This window comes from Netta rufina (assembly GCF_964035555.1).
Source record: "Netta rufina genome assembly, chromosome: Z".
Lineage (NCBI taxonomy): Eukaryota > Metazoa > Chordata > Aves > Anseriformes > Anatidae > Netta > Netta rufina.
The window spans coordinates 44,604,829-44,626,109 of NC_140126.1; the positions used below are offsets into that span (position 1 = coordinate 44,604,829).

At 40.2% G+C, this 21,281-nt stretch overlaps 1 protein-coding gene across 5 annotated transcripts in view; it reads left to right on the forward strand.

Annotated features, from left to right (window-relative positions):
- The first annotated feature begins 651 nt into the window (after positions 1-651).
- Positions 652-21,281, forward strand: part of AUH (AU RNA binding methylglutaconyl-CoA hydratase) — a 113,379-nt gene continuing 92,749 nt past the window's right edge. The window contains exons 1-5 of one of the 5 annotated variants that reach the window (XM_084305097.1): positions 789-901; positions 4,312-4,367; positions 4,536-5,123; positions 9,977-10,044; positions 10,141-10,228. In XM_084305097.1, the coding sequence (XP_084161223.1) occupies positions 10,042-10,044; positions 10,141-10,228 (91 nt within the window). In that variant the 5' untranslated portion in view covers positions 789-901; positions 4,312-4,367; positions 4,536-5,123; positions 9,977-10,041. Of the gene's footprint in view, positions 902-4,311; positions 5,124-9,976; positions 10,045-10,140; positions 10,229-21,281 lie in introns of all 5 variants that reach the window. The other 4 variants (XM_084305096.1, XM_084305098.1, XM_084305099.1 and 1 more) reach the window with 4 other exon arrangements.

Here is a 21,281-nt window from a genome sequence, read left to right on the forward strand (position 1 = left end):
TTAGTGCCTTGGGTTAGCCACAGGTACCTCAGCCTTTGGCAGCCAGCTCAGCCTTTCACAGAATCACAGAATTTCTAGGTTGGAAGAGACCTCAAGATCATCGAGTCCAACCTCTGACCTAACGCTAGCAGTCCTCGCTAAACCATATCCCTAAGCTCTACATCTAAACGTCTTTTAAAGACTTCCAGGGATGGTGACTCCACCACTTCCCTGGGTTTGGCAGGTACCTAAACCTTTGGCAGGTCTTAGCTGAGGATTTGGATGCACGGCTGTACCCACAGTCTCACGCATCTACACCCAGCTCAACAAAACGCTATGGCGTTGCCTCAAGAACTTATGAAGCTCAGCAGCGAGCCGGCCAGAAAAGGTGCTCATAGCGGTCCTAAGGGCTGCGCCTGTGCCTGCTGACGGGACACAGCTCCCACCCACACCTTTTATTTTTACACAAGGAGGCTCGGAGGGGCCACATCTCCCCCCTTCACCCCCGCACCCGCCGGGCTCAGCGCTGCCTCCCTCCCCTCGCCCCCTCAGCGCCACCGGCCGCCGCCCGACCGCTGCCTCAGCACCGGCGGCTGTTGGGGAGCGGGGGGGGGCGGGGGGGGTGGGGGTGCCGTGCGTGCCGCCGCCGGTCACGTGGGCGGTGGGAGCGGGGCCGGCGGCTGCGGGCGGCGAGGCGGCGGCAGCAGCATGGCGGCGGCGGCGCTGGGCGGCCTGGGCCTCCTCAGGGGACGGCTCCGGCTCCGGCTGGGCGCCTCCTCCTCCTCCTCTTCCTCCTCGTCGTCGTCCTCGTCGCCCCTCGGTCGAGGCGCTGGCGCTCGGGCCGCGGCCGGGAGGAGCTACGGCTCGGAGGCGAAGGAAGAGGAGGAGCTGCGGGTGCGGTACCTGGACGACGAGCACAAAGGTGACGGGGGGGAGGTGGCGGTGGCGAGGTAACGAGGTGGCGAGGCACCGGCACGGCACGGCCCGGCCCGGCCCGGTGAGGGCCTCCCGCCGGGGTCACCCCTGCGCCGCCACCGGAGGCGGGGCCGGGCCGGGCCGGGCGGCCTCGGGGGGCGGCTGACGGCCGCGGCTGCGGGCTGGCACCGACACCGGGCAGGAGCTGCGGCCACGTTTCAGTGCCTGCAGAGCGCGGCTCCAGCACCGCGTTCGTCTGGTGCTGCTTGCCTAGGCAGCGTTACTTCGCCTCGCTTCTGTTGGTGTCAGCTGCGCATGGTCTTGTTGTCCTCAGCTGTGCCAGGAGGCTTGCGTTAATCCCCCTGGTTAAGAAGTCAGTGCTGCAGTTTAATCTGCAGCCCCACGCGTCGCAGCAATGCTACGAAAGTGGTGAAGGGCCTGCAACGCCAGGCCTGTGTGAGGCCGCTGAGGGAGCTGGGGTTGTTTAGTCTGGAGAAGAGGAGGCTCAGGGAAGACCTCATTGCTCTCTACAGCTACCTGAAAGGAAGGTGTGGGGAGCTGGGGGTTGGCCTCTTCTCACAGGTAACTAGTGACAGGACCAGAGGGAATGGCCTCAAGTTGTGCCAGGGGAGGCTCGGATTACAAATGAGGAGACATTTCTTCTCAGAGCAGTCAGGCATTGGAACGGGTTGCCCAGGGAAGTGGTGGAGTCACTGTCCCTGGGGATGTTCAAAGAAAGGTTGGACATGGTGACTGGGGATATGGTTTAGTGGGTGACATTGGTGGCAGGGTGGTGGTTGGACCAGTTGTTCATGGTGATCTTTTCCAACTGTAATGATTCTATGGTTCTCAACAACACTTTGTATTTCTTATTAGGTTTGGTGCTTACTAGATTTTACAGGTGTTATCCTTTGGACAGATTTGATCTCCGTGGGTACCTGTCACTTGCAAATGTGGGTGCAGCATGGCTAGGAATGGCAGACCACCAGTGATGGGACCTCAAGGGAACAGCATTGAGCTTCATTGTGGGGGCGTGTCAGGCTGGGCGTTAGGGAAAGGTTCTTCACTGAGAGGGTGACTGGGCACCGAAACAGGCTCCCAGGGAAGGGATCAGGGCCCTGAGCCTGATGGAGCTCAGAAGTGTTAGGACAAAACTCTCAGACACATGGTTTGGTTTTTGGGTGGTCCTGTGCAGATCCAGGAGTTGGCCTTAATTAGTCCTTGTGGGTCTTTTCCACCTCAGGGCTTCCTGGGATAAAGAGTAGTTGTAAGCTTTCTTTCACAGGATCAGGCAATTCCAAAATATTGGAAGTTAAGCGGGAGGGGCAGAAGGCCAGATTGGCTGACAAGAGATCTTCTGGAGCTTAGGCAAAAAAAGAGAGTGTATGGCTACTGGAAGCAGGGTCAGGCAACATGGAAGGAATACAGGGACGCTGTTCACGTTTGTAGGGAGAAAATTCGTGTGGCCAAAGCCCCATTAGAGTTGAAGCTGGCCATGTCTGTGGGAGACAATAAAAAGGGTTTTTTAGATATGTGAACAGAGAAAGGAGGACCAGAGAAAACATAGATCCACTACTTGATGGGAAAGGTCACCTCACTGACAAGGACATAGTCAAAGCGGAGACGTTTAATGCCTTCTTTGCCTGTGTCTTCAACGCTGATGATGGGCTTTGGGTGCTCTGAGCTGGAGGACCATGACAGTGGGAATGACAAACTCCCAACCCACCCTGAACATGTGCGGGATTTGCTGCTCTTCCTGGATCCATACAAGTCCATGGGTCCGGCTGGGATTCATTCCAGGGTGCTTAAAGAGCTGGCTGATGTCATTGCGGGACCTCTCTCAATTATTTTTCAACGATCTTGGGAGTCTGGAGAGGTCCCAGTAGACTGGAAGCTGGCAAATGTTGTGCCAATTTTCAAGAAGGGTAAGAAAGAAGACCCTTGAAACTACAGGCCTGTCAGTCTCGTGTCAGTAAAATTATGGAGAAGGTTATCCTGGGGGTTATTGAAATGCACTTGGGGGACAATGCAGTCATAGGTTACAGCCAGCATGGGTTCATGAAGGATAGGTCCTGTTTAACAAAATTAATTTCCTGTTATGAAATTGGATATCAGGAAGAGGCTCTTTACCATGAGGGTTGTTTCACACTGGAACAGGCTCCCCAGGGATGTAGTCATGACACCAAGCCTGTTAGAGTTTAAGAAGCATTCAGACTGTGCTTGTACGGTCTGAATTTTTGGGTAGACCTGTGTGGCACCAGGAGTTGGACTCTGATCCTTGTAGGTCTCATCCAACTTGGGATATTCTGTGATCCTGAGGGTTTATTTTTAGAGCCATGATGTTCTACTTACTTGTATGGAGAAGGCCCTAGTGTGGAGCACTATCCTTTTGAGGTGTATAGATTTCTTCAGGTGGCTCGTAGGTGGAACAACCATATGTTGAGATTCAAGGTTTGGTTTACATGTTTCAGAACGTCAACACAGTTGTTTGAGACCATCTGCAAACTTGGTCAGGCATCTTTGAATTGGGCATACATGTATACAGATTTGTATGCACATGCAGAGATGTTACTTTAAAACTGAATTTTCGCTCAAAGGCTAGATTTTTTTTTTTTTAAAGGAAAACTGACGTACTGTTTCATCTGATTGCTCAGAAGAGGCAATAAGGTTGATAACGTAATCTGATCCTGCAGTCCACTTCTATCTGAGTGACTGTTCTGTTCCCAACTCTTCTGCAGTTCCTTAAAGACAATACTTGACTAGCCCTGTTTTCTCAGCCAACTGTGGTACTGGAAATTGGTTTTAAACTTTTATTTTAATTTCAAGCTTATTTTAAACCTAGGTGGAGGCAAGGCAGGAGCAAAGAAGACTCGACAGAATGTTTGAGGGTGGATTTGCTTGTTTCGTCTGTGCTTTTCCAACAAGTCAGTAGAAGATACTTGAGTACTACCTAAGGTCATGGCTTTTATTTCTGCCATTAGGCAGCTAGTAATAGAGTTACTGGTGCTGTGTTCCAGCTGTTGAATGGCTAGCAACTATTACTTTTATAATGTTATTAGTGTGTTTTGTACATTGTATCAATCTTAAGTTCATTGCTGTGCGTTTTTAATTCGGATACTATAGATTGTGCAGAGAATTGGAGGAGGTTTTTGAAGAGACACTGCAGAGATAGCTAAAGTTTGGCATGTCAGTAGCTTAGTCTGTTTTTATTTTTCCTGATGAAAAATTCTTACTGCAGTTTTTTTAGTTTTCAGAAAATACTAATCTGTTAAATGTGGCATTAAAACTGCCCCAAAACCTGGAGTGCAATTTGGAGTAGTAAATCCGCTCTGGATATTTTAAGGAAGGACCAATCACTATTTTTAATTCACAGATCCACTTCAAAGAGAAGGAATTTTCTTTGGTTTTGTCTTTCAGGAGGACATGGAAACAGATACTGTTTGTTGATAAAGGAGAAAAACAAGGGTCTAGAAGTAAGCCAGGAGACATACGCTTCATATGCCTCCCTCAGCAGCACGAAGAGCAGAACATGTTTTTGCAAAAGAAGAAACATGTCTCTGTCTGCTTCTTCCCTGTTCTGCTAGTGCACACCCTCCTCCTCGCCCCATGTGTCAAGTTCATCTGTTTCTATTTGCTTACAGCATGCAGTACCTCTGTTCCATCAGGATGCTTACTCCATACAAGCCGCAGGGGTCTCCTTCACTCTTCTCTCACTTACTGTGTACCCATCTCCACCAGCTCATGATGCAGACCTTCCCAAGTGGGACCCCAGTGCCATTGCCCCTTTACGTTCTTCCACTTCATGCTTCTTGACTGCACGCAGGGACAGACCCTGTCTACCCCGACTGCCCTTCAAGGCAAGCCCGTGCTCACTGATGCTGCTGTGATGCTCTTGTCCATGCACAGGCTGTCTGAGCTGCTTGGAGGAAGATGCATCGTCCCTAGTGCTGCATGGGCCGCTACAGCAGAGACTTCTGGGGAGACAGGAAAATGACAGGAGCTGCCTCACACAGAGCTGTGTATCCTGTAGCTCTAGACAAATCTCACCCTTCAGGCAGAGAAGCAAAATGCCCTGCTTCATAACACTTCCAAGTGACTCATGTAACACAGTTTTGGGACCTTGTTAAACATCTAGTGCAATGAGACTGTGTTTGGAAGGGCCTGTTACTGAATTTTTTATTCAAGACTTTCCAACTTCCAGATTTGAACTTAACAAGAATACAAAACATGTAGGATTTGACTATGGTTATAAAATGCTTCTGAACAACACGTTGCAGCTCATGTTGCTTGCAGTATCAGAGTTATGTATGCGTGTGGCTAAATGTCAGTGTATTATTTTTTATGTAAATAACTGTCTTTTACACTATTTGAAATTGTATTTGATTATCATTGTTAGGTCTGAAATGTATTATCACTACTGGAATTTCAGAGCTTTTAGGCAAGTTGCACTAGCAAGCCCATTAGAAATTTGAATTAATTTAGGGCTTTTGCTCTATAGGTTGTAGATGAAATTAACAGAAATACCTTTGCAATCCTGACTGATGTGTTGCAGTGTTACTTACTGGAAAGTGATGCAAGTATTTGTAAGTTTTAGATTTTCCACTAGAATAACTATTGATGTTTATATTTTCTATCTGTTTTTAGTTTGGGATAAGACAGCTTTTTGACCTCATCTGTTAGAATTTTATTGTACATAAAACGAGCAGAACAAATTGGCCTAATTTGAGGTTGTTTATTCAGAGGCTCAAAACGTAAGAGCTAGCTGATAAATCAGAATAGTTTACGTTCTCTTCTTTTTCTGTCTTTAAAAAAGTTAGAGCAGATGTGGTGTACTAATTTAAGAAGTGCAGGAAAGATTTTTGAAGTTACACTTTGAGATAAGAAGGTGCTTAGGATTTTGAGAAGTGCTTAGGTGCTTTTAAAAAATGCTGCTCAATTTTGATTTTGCACATAACAGCTGTATGATTTTGCACATAACAGCTTCTTGAAAAATATGATCAATGGAAATGACCAGAATTGTGCATGGTATACTCACTGTGGATTCTTGTTATGATTAAGAAAATATTGTACAATTAATAAGCATCTCAGTCAACTCATCTGCTGTGGTTTATCTGAGTATTTAAGTGAGAGTTAAGTGAGACAAACTTAAAACTTCTCTTCATTCTTCCCTTCCTCAATGCAGAGGTGTATTTTTTGGTTATGTAAAAGAATATTTGGATACATTTTTTGTGTGTGTGTGATTGTGTATATATAATGCAAATAAATGTGTTTTTCTAAGTACTTTTTATAGAGACCAAGTGAATCTTAGTAAGACAAATTAATGATATGAATGTTGAGAGGACTTATTTGTAACTAATAATTTAAATGTGTTTCTACTAAACACTGAGGATGAGTATTTTTTGAAAAGTACAAAGCACAAGATAGAACAGATAAAAATTGTTATTTAAAGCAATATTTCCTGTGTGCCGATATAAACTGTAGTTAAAACATGATCTAATCACTTCACTTAAATTGGCCCACCCTGTTTTTTTACAATATAGGAAGAAATATGATTTTCTCTTTCAGCAGTTTTAAATAATGATAGCATCATGCATTTTTGCTGCCCCTATCAAAACACAAGAATGCTTGAATATGATCTACTTACTCATATAAAAATCCCAAATTTAGTGCACACTATGAAATGAGGATGTGTGAGGAATTTAAAGGTATTTTGAAGTTATTACTCATTTATATGTATTTTGTCTCACTAAAACATTTTTGGTTTCATTCTCCCTTGACTTCAGTATATTTTTCTCTTAAATGTTAAGAATTATATAACAGCTTTCTCTGGTGGCATATATAACATATAAGAAGAGAACATACTGTATGTTTGCATATGCTCTTCCTCTGATGGTTTGCTAGAGAAGTAATGCAGAGGGAGCATGACTACTTCTTTTTTAGACAGCATTGGAAGTCAACTGAATCCCTTGGAGAGTGTATCTAATAGAGTGAAAATTTCTTTTTAGTATGTGTCTGTAATTTTTAATAGATAACACCATATTTGCTGAAGAGCGTTCTGGGGTAATGTGGGTATGACTCCCAGGAAAAAAATATGAAATTAATATTACATTCAGCATTGTTGAATGTAATCAGCATTTGCAATATATCTACCCTTCTTTGATGCTGTGAAGATATCAGAGAAGATCTATTATTTCTTCTGATATTTGTTGGTGAATATGATGATGACTCTTTACTTTTTTTTGGATAGTTTTTTTCAAAAGTTTTTTTTTTTAAGATATTGGAAAGCATGCCAATATGTGGAGGCTTTAGGAAGAAAGAATGATGACTAAATGCTTCAGATGAAGATGGAACAGATATATCAAAAAATATATGCCAATATTCATCTTTTCATATTGCTAAATATTTGTCATAATGGTTACTTCAGAATGGTAATGTGTAAACTTTGCTGTTTTTTTTTTTGTTTTCTTTTAAATGGTTTGCTGGGATTCTGCATTGCCGTATGGAACCTGATTATTCCTTTTTGCCCTGATTAGGGAGCTTCCTCCAATCTAAAATTTGTATGGCTGTCTGACCAGGCTTTTAAATCTTGTTGGATGCCCAAAGCAGGAAGACTTGCGTTAAACTGTTTCTGTCAGGAGATTCTTCTGTGATTCTTGAGGTGGGCAGGGGAAGGGAGAAAGTATATTCTTGGGATTGAATTGCTCAGCTGGAAATCAGGAAGTCTATTTTTCTATTTCAGTTATGTGACTTTAGCAGGTACCCAATCTGTCTGTAGTTTGGTCACTGATAAATATATTGGGAACCCCAAGACTTACTGCAATATTAACAAACAAACAAACAAAAATATAAGGGATTTAAGGATGCACAGATACTATAGTAATCGAGTAGTAGGATTTTCTGGTGTTAATCTCATGCTTTTCTGGTTGTAGTTCTTGCTTCACTTTTCTTCTTATTTGAGAAATAGAATAGCTGTGTGGGTGTCATCTGTATTTACCTCACTTTTCTGGAAAGGGAGGCAGAAGTGGTAGTTTTATGACTTGATGTGACACTGCTGAGAAGAATCAACCTGTATGATTTATCTTCAAGGTGCCTTTCTTTGTAGCAAAATTACTAAATGTGTTTTAATGTTAGTTGAGAGTACCTTCTGAATACACTAATATTGGTGGCGGAAATTAAAGAGTGTCATTGCCACTGAAAAAAACCCGTATGCTTCTATAGAAGACCTTACTTCCAAACTAAAAAATAGTGTGGAATGATGATCTCTTCAGTTTGTTCAAACACTGGATATGCAAGGGTGCCAGCCTTAGAGCCTAAAATAAAAGCCAGGTCACATTGCTTTTTGTTGTTTTAAAATGCAGTGCTGCTTTTGCCTAATTTACTTGTGTGAGCGTGTGAAGTATTGGAATTTGGAATATTCCTCCTGAAGAATAAATTGTGACAGTAGAAGAGTGCTATGGTCAGAAGCATTACGTGAATTTTGTCCTGTTTGTTTAATAAAACAACCAGATTCCAGGTTAAGTGCTGAGTGAGGGACCTCGCAGAAGGTCCTAGATGACCTCCAGCCATGTTGATGAACAGGTGGGAGTTCAGGCTTACAGAACAAAGGGATGAAGGTTGCTTGGGTCAGCCAGGCTCCTCTTCTCTGTTTCTTGATAGTGATCAGCTGGACTTTGAGAACAAGCAAGAGCAATGTGTGCTCTCCTATTTGGCCTTAACCATTTTCATTGAACGTTGAGCATGGTAGACTTCAGAAGACTTTGGCTAGACAATGGCTTCAGATTGGTAGCTGCAGGAGAAACAAGACCTCAGTTTAATTGCATGTGTGGAGGGGCACATCCATGCGGAAGGAAGAAAAGGAAGAGGAGTGGGCTCAAGGGCAATTAGGTCAGTCCTTCGGAAGGACATGTTTCCGTAAAGGAGAAGCAGTGTACACTGAGAAAACAAGACAGCCTCCAGAAGATGACTAAGAGTGCCAAATTTTATAGGTTATACATACAGAGCTGGGTGTTGTAGTGAATACACTGGCAAATACTGATTTTTTTTTTTTTTTTTTTTTTGGTAGATTGAAGGCAATATGGTAGGCATTTTTGTCTGAGGTAATGGGATCTCCTTTTCTCTCTTCCATTCCTGGTCCCTGCCTTAGTCCTTTGTCCTCTTCCTTTTCGCTTTGCATCCCCGAGTGAAGAAAAAAAAATCCTGATTGGTAAGGCTTTACCAAGGCTGGATCAATTTCATAGGATGGTGTGCTGCTGTTTAAAATTCAGGGAGTTGTAACACATTCAGGATATAATTCTCTAAAAGATTACTATAGGTACACTAAGGTATACTTACCAAGGTAAACTCTTTGGGAATTTCCCATTTGACTGTCATGCATATAAAACTGAAAGAGAAGGAATTAGGACAAAAAATGTTGTTCCTTCTGCAGCATTCAAACCAGCACAAGTAATCAGTCACTGAGCCAGCTGAGCTGTAACTGGTCTAAGGGAGCTGTAGATGTGTGACTGGAGCCGTGTGGCCAAGCATTGAGCAGTTTGTGTCCTGAGGTAGAATTTCTATAAGATTTTTATTCTTTCTAAACAAAAGTTCAGTTTTTCTGTTAATAGTGTTCTGTCTGTGTTTGTGACTTCCCTTTACCTGTATCAGAATTGCTTAGCTGTGGTAACACTTCTTGCTTTAAGAAGTTTCTCAACGCATGCTGTCTAACTATGGAAACATACGCTTTACAGTTGAGTGTCTTGCCTGATTGCATGTCAGCACTTCACACGCAAACATGAAATTTTGCATGCAATAGTGGAATTATATGTTTAGCCCTTGTAAGCACTATTTCCATGTCGAGGTGTTAGGGCCGTATTTTAGTTCTTGAAATACACGTCACTTCTGTTGAACACTGAAATGTTCAGCACTGGGAAACTTTAGTCATTTTTTTTTTCTTTTTAAAACTCTGTATCTAAATGATTACAGTAGCACATTTTTTTTCTATTTTTGTACTCCTCAATTACGCCTTTTTTATAACATCAAAATAATTATATAGAGATATTATTTTCTATATTGTAACAATAATACAATTTTTCTTCCCCTCCAGGAATTGTGGTGCTTGGGTTAAACAGATCTCATGCCAAGAATGCCCTTAACAAAAATCTTTTAAAAATGGTAAGTAAAAATAATAGTTTCTAGTATGAAGGTGAAATATTGGAATTAAATACTTCAAAAGCGTTTGGTTATTCCCCTTCCTCCTTTTCTCTGTAGATGTCAAAAGCTGTGGATGCTTTGAAATCTGATAAGAAAGTACGAACTGTTATATTCCGGAGTGAAGTCCCAGGGATATTCTGTGCTGGTATGCAAACTTAATTTTCCTGAGAAGATGGAAATCTGTATCTAATACTGCACAAACACACACACACACACACACACACACACACAAAAGCCCAGATTCCAAGGAAACGTGTCTTTTATATATATTCATCTCAGTAGCAAACAAAATGTTTTTGTATGATAAATTTCCTCAATTGCTGACAAGGATTGAATATGTCTTTTATTCTTTCTGTGTCATAAAGTGTTTCAAAATAGATAATATTTGTGGTGGTGAAAAAATATTTAATAGAGCTCTTACAAATTGTTGTGTTTACTTTAAAATGAAGACCAAATAATGCTAAGGGCTGTATAGAAAGTTATATTGAAACATATTTTAAAAACAATAAAATCAATTTTAAATTAAGTTGACCTAAATAAACTTTAAATTAAAATTCATTATGAAATTGAATCTTAGTGCAGACCAAATGTATTCCCCCCCACCCAAAAAAAAAAAAAAAAGGCACACAAACAACCCAAATACACGTGTCCTGCCAGAGTCCTGAGAAAGCAAAAGCTCTCAACTACCAAACACTGAGAAGCAAAAATTGTCAACAAGTCAAAATCATTTGAAGCAGACGTGTCTTTTGTGGATATCAAGTGAATAGGCTCCTTATACTGAGATGTCCCATTCAGTGCTTTGCTTGAATTTAATTTTAATCCATTTGAAATTGAAAACAGAAGTCAGTCTTCTTTCTAACATGTGAACAGAACTGTAAGGATAGAGGAGAAGATCAGTTCTAAAATCTTATGTTTTTGGTTATTACGCAGTGGTTAAGCTTGCTAACCACACATAATGTAATTAATTCCATTTTAAACACAAAATATTCTCTCCATTTTTAACTTATGTAGCATAATAAAACTCAACAAGAATTACTTCAATTTTTGTTGTTGTTGATGTCTTCAGTAAATCTGTTTATATCCAGCTGCAGTTTGTTTCTTACCAGGCTTGTGAAAAGAATCTTCTTGAAAAAAAAAACAGTAGTCCATACAGTGTTTAGAAATACATACCAGTAGTTTAAATAGGGATGCATTGATAAACATATTTGATTTACAAGTTTCATCTTGGTTTGAAAGAACAAGTTATAAAGATAAGTAACTTACAGTAATCTTCAGGAAAATAAACAGGTTTAAAAGCTGCAGTTTTTAAACTTATGAGAAGTGGTGAATGTGCAGCATCAGATCAGCACATACAAGTGGGTTTTCAAGTTATGTAATTCATAGGAAAACATGGTTGTTAGTTAACACTTGTCAACAAATGATTTTTATAAACTTTTTTTTTAATATTCATGAATTTTATGGTAGCTGTAATATTGAAAATCTGAGAGCAGGCATACTGATCTGGGGGAAGGGATTTGAGGTATGCTATTAAAATTGTATTTCTGAACTCCAAATACTTCTTCAGTATTCCATGTTGGTTGGTTTTGCAAAGCTGTTTTGTTATTAAGATTTAAGGATGTCTTTATTGGCTGTTTACCTGACTTAGAAAAACCACTTAGAGTACGTATACACAACTGGTTGTAGACAAGATGCAAGGGTGTTTATGAGTGGACATTAGGCAGGGAAATTAACTCTGAAGAGTGGAAAAGGCTAGGGCTGGATACTTGTATCAGGATCTTAAATCAGGGAGTGAAGACAGGGTATGGACCAATTTTATCTGTAATTTTAAAAAGTAAAACATGTCAGATAGAGATGGGCCTGAGAAAAGAAACTCCTGCAGCTGAACCAGTGAAATTAAGGATGTTCCCACAGTGGTCACTGAAATTCAGGGTAAACCAGAAGACTTGAGGCAGAGTTTGCCAATGAAAATGGACAGGAAAAGCTCTATGCCTGGATGGATTGATTCTGTAAAAGACATTAAGGGAAGTCTGTAAAGTGAGTGAAACTAGAGAAAACATAAGGGGGATATGGAGAAAACAGATAATGGCTTAGGGAAGTAGGATGAAGGGAGGAGCATTGTGGATCTAACAAAGCATTATCTGTAGGGGAGTTGCTTTGGAAATTCAGTAGGGCAGAAGAAAGTGTTTTCAAACTGAAATGTTAAAGGACAGTGTGTTGTTTAAAGATCACTTAATTTCTTCTAAAAAAAGGAAGGATCATCTTGTGAAATGTTGTCACATTTTGTTTTGCGTTATAGTGCAATTCAGTTAGGCTAAGATTTGAATGTTTGTTTAATTTTTTTGATTTCCTCAATTATGTTTTCTTGCTTGCTTGTGTGGGAATGTATGGTTTTAAAAATACATTTTTTACGATGACTTTTTGGATCACCATCTGATGTTTTACTGACCGCATATTGAGAAACTTTGTCCTAGAATGTAATTCCCTTTTATGTGTGGAATGAAATCCAAGGTCCTCAAATCTTGCCATTCCTCAGCTATCAACAAAAATCTGTGAAAGCCACAAGCCAAGTGTCTTGTTTCCTTCTAAGGGCTAGTCCACAAAAGATGACATCCAACTGTTATTTGCTAAATGGCAGTGTGGTTGATTAAAAGATTTAAAGTCTGCTGATGACTGATGTGGATTTGAGTATGATTCCAAATTATGGGATTCTTACATGGTGAGCTGGGAGAGAAAAAAAAAAAAAGAGGAATTGTATAAAAGAATGTAGAGACGTGCCAGCAATTGTATCCTTTCATTTCTGCTTAAATGTTCACTTTGAATCTTTTACTACTCATTTCCCTTGTATCTCCTTTCTTATGATCTGTGCTTTCATGGATGCAGGAAATTCCCTGTTAATGCTTTAGCACTGATCAAAAAGAACACCTAGAAATCAGTAAGAGCTTGGACAGTGTTAAGGTTGCGTTATGTCTATGAGGTCTTCTCCTGTTTCTCTCCAAAGTGTTCTGGCTGTAGGTCACTTCTTAGCCTTTGTCTTCCTCTGTCTAAAAGTAAATAAATAAGATACTGCCCTTCCTGGAGTGAACATACACGATGAGTCCTGGCTTATGTAAGCCTATGTTGTATGCCTTCCCAGTTCTGAAGCCAATGCAGCTGAGCCCATGCGGGAATTGTTTTTGTTACGTGGCAGTATTCCATCCTCAAAGAAGGTACAGTCTGTACGTGGAGTAAGGCAGGTGTCCCGTGGGTAAAAAGCGTGTGATCAACTCATTAAGAGCTATGCTGTGTTTACACAGTGGGCTGAATTACATTTACATCAGTAATTTGAATAGTTTAATTTTTCATTATTAATGTAATATTAGTGGTACTGCTTGGGTATTTTTGTCAGCAGATTTTCAGGGATCTTCATTTTCAAAAAATTTCTGGGAGATACGGTACTGTAAGGAAGGGAGGAAGGATTATTTGCAAATTGTTGCAAAACCTTACCTTGGAGTGGAAGTGTATTCTGGGAGATAGCCTTGCATTACAGGTTCTTCTGATCTAAATTATATAAAAGAAGGTACTTTTATATAGTCCAGAAGTAACTGGACAGGAGCTACTTTTTTTTTTTTTTTTTTTTTGGACACTATTCTCTATGGCTCAGAGTTGATCATAATTCTGTACTGTAGAAGTTTTGCTGTTCAGTCTTCTAAGGCTTTCAATAAAAGGCAAAACAACTTATATATTATGTAATAAGATATATTTATTTCTGGATAATATAAATAATATAAATTATATATATATATACACATAAAAATAAAACTTCCTGTTAATGCTGAAGTTGTGTAGAATGTTGTTTGGGCAAGCTGAAGGATGCTGTCAGATTTATAGCCTTTCTTCTTTAATTTCACCCTGTTGTTGCGCCTGTCAGGTTCCTTATTTTCATGCTTTGTCAAGACAATAGTTGTATGTGTTTAAAAAATTTACTCCTGGTGTGTTTGTGTCAGGTAGTAACTTACTGTCCCATAGTCCATTGGATCAGTTTACGGCTAGTACTGTTAAATAGAGCCTCATGCTACTCGTGTTCAGCAGTTTTAAGTAATTACCCTTTTGCTTTCCCTTCTCTGTTGCCTGGCCAACCAGATCAATTGCTTAACTGAGACTTTCCCAGTCTGGTCAGAGATTGCTTTGTTTGCATTTCCTAAAAGTTTATATCCAAGTAATTGTCAGTTTCCCAACATCCATCCATTCTCTGCTGATAAGAAAAATTCTCTCCCCTCACAGGGGAGAATGAAGTGCTGTGGTTCCCTACCAGTACAGACCACCTTGGGGTTTCATTTTGAATGGGAGTTGGAAGAGCCCAGGGGTAGGAACCTTTAACTTGTGATTTTCTGGGTGACTTTGTATCACAGAATCACAGAACAGTCTGGGTTGGAGGGAAATTTAAAGATCCCCGAGTTCCAACCCTCTGCCAAGGGCAAGGACACCTTCCACTAGATCACGTTGCTCAAATAATTATTGCTCAAGTATAATTTTGAAGAGTGGACTATTCAGTATTGTTTCTCTGAAGAGAACTGCACTAATTAAAATAGAGGTTGTGGGATTGTTAAGTTACTTGCATTGTATATCTGTGAACACAAAGAAGGCTTGAGGGCAATTTTATAATTGACAGATTTGAAGAAATGTTGTTCCTTAGAGACCTTCTTTCAGAAATCATTGAGACGTATCAGAATATGGATAGTTAACTTTTTTTGTCGTTGTATCCAGCTTTCAAGGCAGCTTGAAAAATTTGGGTATTGGAGCTCTTCAAACCGCTTTGATCTAAAACAGCTTCAGTCGCTGCAGCTTTGCCAATACAACCCCCTCTTGGAAATGCAGAAGTAATCTTTCTGCCAGAAAAAATTCATCGCTTGGGTCTGTGGTGTGAATAAAGCCAACACAAATGCTTTTTCTGTTGGCATAACTTGCGTACATCAAAATTTTGTTTCCAGCACAGCTAAATTGGCTATATGGTGCGTGGTTCCCGGCTGCCATTTCCAGCTGGTGTAGTTTTTCTGGCAGAAGTTTATGAAGTAGATGGGCCTGGGAGAGCAGATCCTTGAATACTTCATCTATAAGGTTTTGATGTGGACTGAAGGAAAATGCCGAAGGAGGAAAGAAGTTCTGTAATAGCCTTCAAATTCTTTACCTATGCTTGTTTTTGTAGAACCAGCAAGAGTATTGCAGAGTTACAACTGTGGGTAGAGTCTCCTTTTTTCCTCCCAGTCTCTGTTAAGTAAGCAAGGAGAGAGGGTAGTGTTTTCCTAGAGCATATTTCAGGTTCCAGCTCACACACAGAAACTGAGAAGAGAGTTAATGTATTACTCCACTGTTCCCTCCTGAGGATTCAGATAACACGAGAAAATACTTTAGTACCTTCTCAATATTTTTTTTGCTGTACATACATTTAATTCCCCTCAATAAATTCCTTTAGTGATATCCTGTAGCTAGGCTCTGTTCTCTTTTTATTACTTAAAACTCTTAGTAAGGTTTGGATTCAGACTGATGTAAGCTGCTTGTAGTCCACAAGGCTCAGTGGCAGGTGGTCAGCCATGCGACAGCTTTGTCCTATGAGTGGGTGCATAGTAATCTGTTAAGTTTGGTGTCTAAAGCTTGCATTTGCCCAGTGCTGGTTATTTTTCTTCTTAATGTTGTTTCTGATGTTGTTTTTCTGAAAGAACTGATAGCTGCCATGATTTTCTAGTGCACATGTTGAGCAACTGAGCCAATAAAGAGTACACACAGAATTTGATAGCCTACTACATAAAAAAAAAAAAAAAGTCAAAGAAGATAGCATTGTTTTAAACGTCTTCCTTTTGGAAATACCTCAATCAGATTACTCCAAATGCTCCTAATACTGTATGTCCTGAAGATGCACACTGAATTTTAGAAGAAATTGGAACAACTGTAGGTTTTTGAGGACTGAAAAGTTCATCTTTAGGCAGAAGATTGGTCTTAAGTATGGCAGAGCTGCTGTGCATTCCTTTCATTGGAATGTAGCTCAGATGAGATCAACATATTATTTGATCCATGTTATTCTTTATATCTTGCACTTATTTACTCGAACCTTGTGGCTAATTGTAAGTAGAACGAGGTACTAGGCAATTAGCAAATAATGATACTAACAATAATAAATGCTTGTAGTTAATGCAGCAGTTTCTTGCACAGGAAATAACTGTATGCATTACTTTATGCTGTGAAGACAGATAATTACAGAGATACCTTTTAGCTGCAGAACAAATAAAAATGGGAAGGTTTCCAGGAATTTTCTCAGTAAGAGCTCAAGAATATAGCTGTGTTCCTTTCCTTTGTCTCCAAAAAAGGGATCCGTTCCTCTTGAGGAGGCAAACACAAGGGATGGATTAGAAAGTTGGGTGGGACTGTCAGCAGCAGTGCAGTTTTTCAAATCAGCTCTAATTATGTGTGAAACTTTCAGCTAAGGATCACTTGTCTGCCTTCTCATTGTTGATTATGATGTCTGACTTGAGAAAATTATGGCAGAGCTTTTTTTCTTATATTCATCTGTCTTCATGTTACTCTGTAGTCATGAATAGAGAGTCTTTAATCCAGTGAATTGGGTTTATGTGGGATGTTTTTGGTAGTAGGGGGGCTGCAGTGATGGCCTATGTGAAGGGTTGTGGGGGTGCTCCCATGTTGGACACAGCCAGCTCCAGTGGCTCCGAAAAGGACCTGCCATTATCTGAAGCTGAGCCATGAGTGGTGTTGGTTAAATGTCCATGATAACATGTTTAAGAAATGCAGCCCCACAGTAGCTGAGAGAGAGGAGTAAGAAAATGTGAGAGGAACAGCCCTGCAGAGCCTAAGGCCAGTGCAGCAGGAGGGCAGGAGGTGCTGCAGGCGCAGGGCAGCAGTTCCCCTGCGGGCTGTGCAGGGAGAGGCCCCTGGTGGAGCAGGCTGTCCCCCTGCAGCCCATGGGTCCCACATGGAGCAGATCTCCACGCTGCAGCCCCCCCATGGGTGGAGGAGCCCCCGGTGGAGCAGGTGGATGTGGCCTGGAGGAGGCTGCGGCCCATGGAGAGCCCCCGCAGGAGCAGGCTCCTGACAGGAGCCCATGGGGTACTCATGCTGGAGCAGTCAGTTCCTGAAGGACTCTGCACTGTGGAAAGGATCAGTGTTGGAGCAGTCATGAAGAGCCATGGCCTGTGGAAAGGATCCATACTGGAGCTGTGCATGAAGGACTGCATCCTGTGGGAGGGACCCCCTGCTGGAGCCAGGGACGGGTGTGAGGAGGAAGGAGTGGCTGAGATGAACTTTTACTAAGTGATGGCCACTGTGATTCCGTATCTTTCCTATTCCACTGGGGGCAGTCAGGAGTGAAGCTGAGCATAGGAAGAACCCCCAGGGAACTAGGTTTTGTTCCTCAGTATCTTGCTTGGTTATTGATTGGCAATAAATTAAATTAATCTTCCCCAAGTTTCGTCCATGATGGTAAAAGGTGAAAGATCTTTCCGTCCTTATCTCAACCCACAAACTTTCCCATCTTATTTTCTGCTGTTCTCCTGCTGAAGAGGAGTGAGAGAGCAGCTTGGTGGGCTCCTGGCAGCCAGCCAAAGTAGACCCGCCAGTTATTGCCATTTTTCAAAAATAAGACTGAGGCTAAGCCTTTATTCTCGAGGAACTCTGAAATTGAGAGTGGACCAGCTATATAAAGTCTCAGAGGAACATGCTTTACAAAGGTACTAAATAAAAGCAGAAGGGAAGCTTTATCTCCAGTTGAGTGTGTAGTGACTGCTAATGCAGTACTGTACAGAAGTAAAGTGGATTAACTTCAACAGAGGAGACTAAGTCTGTAGCTGTTTGGTTCATTATTCTGTGTCTTGCCAGGGATGTGAAGTTTTTTTTTCTTTTTTTTTTTTTTTTTTTTCCTTGGGCTTATCTGGGGCATCTGCTTAGGTGTCTCTTCTTATGTTGTGTTCTGTAAACGCTTGTTATGAGATACTTACAAAATTCTGTGTTTCTCTCTCCTTTCTTTTAATGTTCTCTAGTAAGACCTTTAGCTTTTCCTTCAGTGCTGGGATCAATTTATTAAAACATTTTATTTTATGTCTTAGACTCCATATTGCCACTGGTTGAAGACTACTTGGATTGATAGTACTTTCAGCCACAGTGTACTTTTCTCCATGACTGAAGCTTTTCATAGGCTATAGTGGAGGTAGAAGCAATTTTATTCATTGCTAATATTGCAACAGCATAACACTTAATTACCATAAACTTTTTTTTTCCCCTTTGGTTGTATTCAGCTGGGATGCCAGTTGAGGATATTTCCATGCAATTTTTCTTCCTTTTTTGGTCTTGAATCTGCTGTAGACCGTAGCTCACTGAGAACAAAGCTGGTAAGTAACGTATTTAAGATCAGGCTATTAGGGAAAGGCAAATTATGAAAGCCAGCCAGTTAGAGATCCATCTCGTTAGCATTATTCTTATTTGATCAATACAACTTTGAGATTTGCCTTTTACAGCTCATGAAGGAGAGTGTTTGACCATTCCTTCTTGTGTGTGATGTAGCTGATTCAAAAATGAAAACGTTAATGTAGTTGCTTAACCCTGGTTACACAAACGTTCTTATTTCCCCCTTCCCTATTAGAACTGAAGCTGTCTAAAATATGACATCCATGCTATTACTTAAAATATACTTAAAAACCCAAATTTCTGAATGGTCCTCTGCTTATTGTGGTGATTCTTCACATTATAAACTTGCCAAGTAGAACTGAAGGCTTTGTGAACAGTGACTTATTAGGTATGATCAAGATTGGTAACTAGTGCAGGTGTAAGAGCTGAAGGTTGGTTTCTGTAATATGATCACATGAAACTACAAACCAACTTCTGTTATTGGAAGTATTGGATTACTTATGAAATGGATATCTATATTTAGAAATAAATTTAAGCAACGAGGGGCTATATGTGGTGTCCTTTCACAGGTTTGTGTGTTCTTGAAAGTATACAAGCAGAGCTAAATTATGTATTTTTGGCTGTTGAATTAGCAAGCTTGTCATAGTTTCAACTGCTGATTAAAAAAATGCTGTGCTTATTTTTTAATCCTGTATAAGTAGTTTAAAGCATTGTCTTCTAATTTTCTAGAAAAAATATAATGAATGTGGTATTTTCTGGAAATATGTTTATATATTTTCCATTGAAAACTACCTTAAATTATTAACTTCTAGATAAAGTGTGTATTTCTGAGAGGGTGGAATCTGGTTAGTTCTGTATTTTTACCAGTGGAGCGTAACAGGAAGCAGGAATGACTTCCTCAAAACCATTAAAACTTATTGCAATTATTTTTTTTTTTTATTTGGGAAAAAATAAACAAATTGAATGCCTAAAATTGTTAAATTCAAATATGAAATACAAGCTATGCTGTTACTATGTTGTGAAGTAGTCACCATGCTTAGGTATATGAGAAATGTATGTTTGGATTCCATGTATCTTACACAGTCTTATATCTAATTTGCACCAAGTTGAGTAAAAATTTTGAAAGCGGCTTTTATTTTCTGTATTGGAGCATGCTTTTACTTAAAGAAAGCACAAGTTAGTAGTGTAACTTTGGAGCTAACATTTTTATAACTAGATGACTGAATGTTACGTCATTAATAAAAATAAATACAACTATATACGTTGCGAGTAGACAAATTAAATAGCATCCTGAGCAGATGGGGAGTTTCAGCAGTTTTGTGAGATGTTTGAAACTGACACAATGCTCAAGATCTTTAGAATGGCTGGAGAAATAATAAAGAAGAGTATAATATACCTAAGTATAAATTTTTAGTGACTTAGTATATAAAGTTGACACAAGCAGGACCTGTGGAAAAGCATCTTCAAGCGTGTCCCAGAGTTTAAATGAAGGTGCACGTCAAGATGATTGTGAAGCAGTGAAGGGCACTTTGCTTGTTTGCTGTAATGAATTTTCAGATAGTGTCTTCTAGAGTTTTTTTATTTTATTTTTTTAATAGAATAGACTAAACTAAAATGCAAGAAGATACCAGATGGATGCAAAACATTTTTTTTTTTTTTTTTTGTATTGGGAAAACTACATTCTGCAGTAAATGCCTTTAGATAGTAAGATTATTCTTTTAAACACTGAAATAAGAATTTGGACATACTTCATACTTAAAAAATAGTTTCTTTGTAAGAGGAACTGAGGAAAAAATATCAGAAATAGTTCTGCCCTGTGTTTGTAACTTGTGTTAGTATGCTTCTCTAAGGTTTGATCCACAGTTGTTTTTGGTAATGTGACTGGGTTATGTAGGTTTGTATGTAGTTGAAATGAGTCTTCAGTGGTTATACTGTGTATATAATGCAATGCATTTAATTTTGGTTTTATAAATACTTTCTGTAGTACTTCTATCAGGTTTATACAAAACCTCTTTTTCTAGGTTATTTGCAAAGATGCATTTTATTTGCTTATTACAGTTGGGCTTTAGTTTCGAACTGCACTCATTGTGGCACTGGACCTAAGGCAGAAATGCTTGTAATTAGATGATTAATTGTGTGTCTGCATAGCCTTGGATCATGGTCTATACCATGTAAGAAACTTCTATATTCCTCTGATATGGAAGTAACAGTTACTTACATTTGCTATTTATTGATGTTCAGATGAACTTGACTATGGTAAAAATGACATGGCCTAGCTAGAAACTTGCATTACCATCATCAGACCGGATATGGTATCTGTGTTTGTATCAGGATCTCAGGACTGCAAGATCAGGCACTGCTGAAGTCTTTGATTTCGTAGAGTAGACTAGTGGAGATGATGCTGATGGAGATTCATCTGATGGAGATGAAGCGTTTGCTTCTGTGGAAGAGAACAAAGTCTTCTTGTCATGCTCGAGAGTCTTCTCTAAGGAAAATCCTTAATGTAACATCATTTGTCATATATATGCTTTACAGATTCCAGCAGGTGAATTCGAGCTAGGTAATCTTTGATTCCATATCCAAAGCTAAAGCAGCTAGAGCAAAGGTGCCAGCTAAAGTGCTATCTTTAGGATATTGGAAGTCATGAGGTAGTTCAGGTAGGTCCTCTGATATCATTATATCCTTACATCTGCCCTCTCTAGGTTGCTACATTTTGAAGTATTTGGATCGTCTCACCTGTGGTTGACCTTTGTGATAACAAGTGCTTTGAGTACTAGTGGTCTTGTCTTAAAAAATTTGTACTGGGCTTGGCT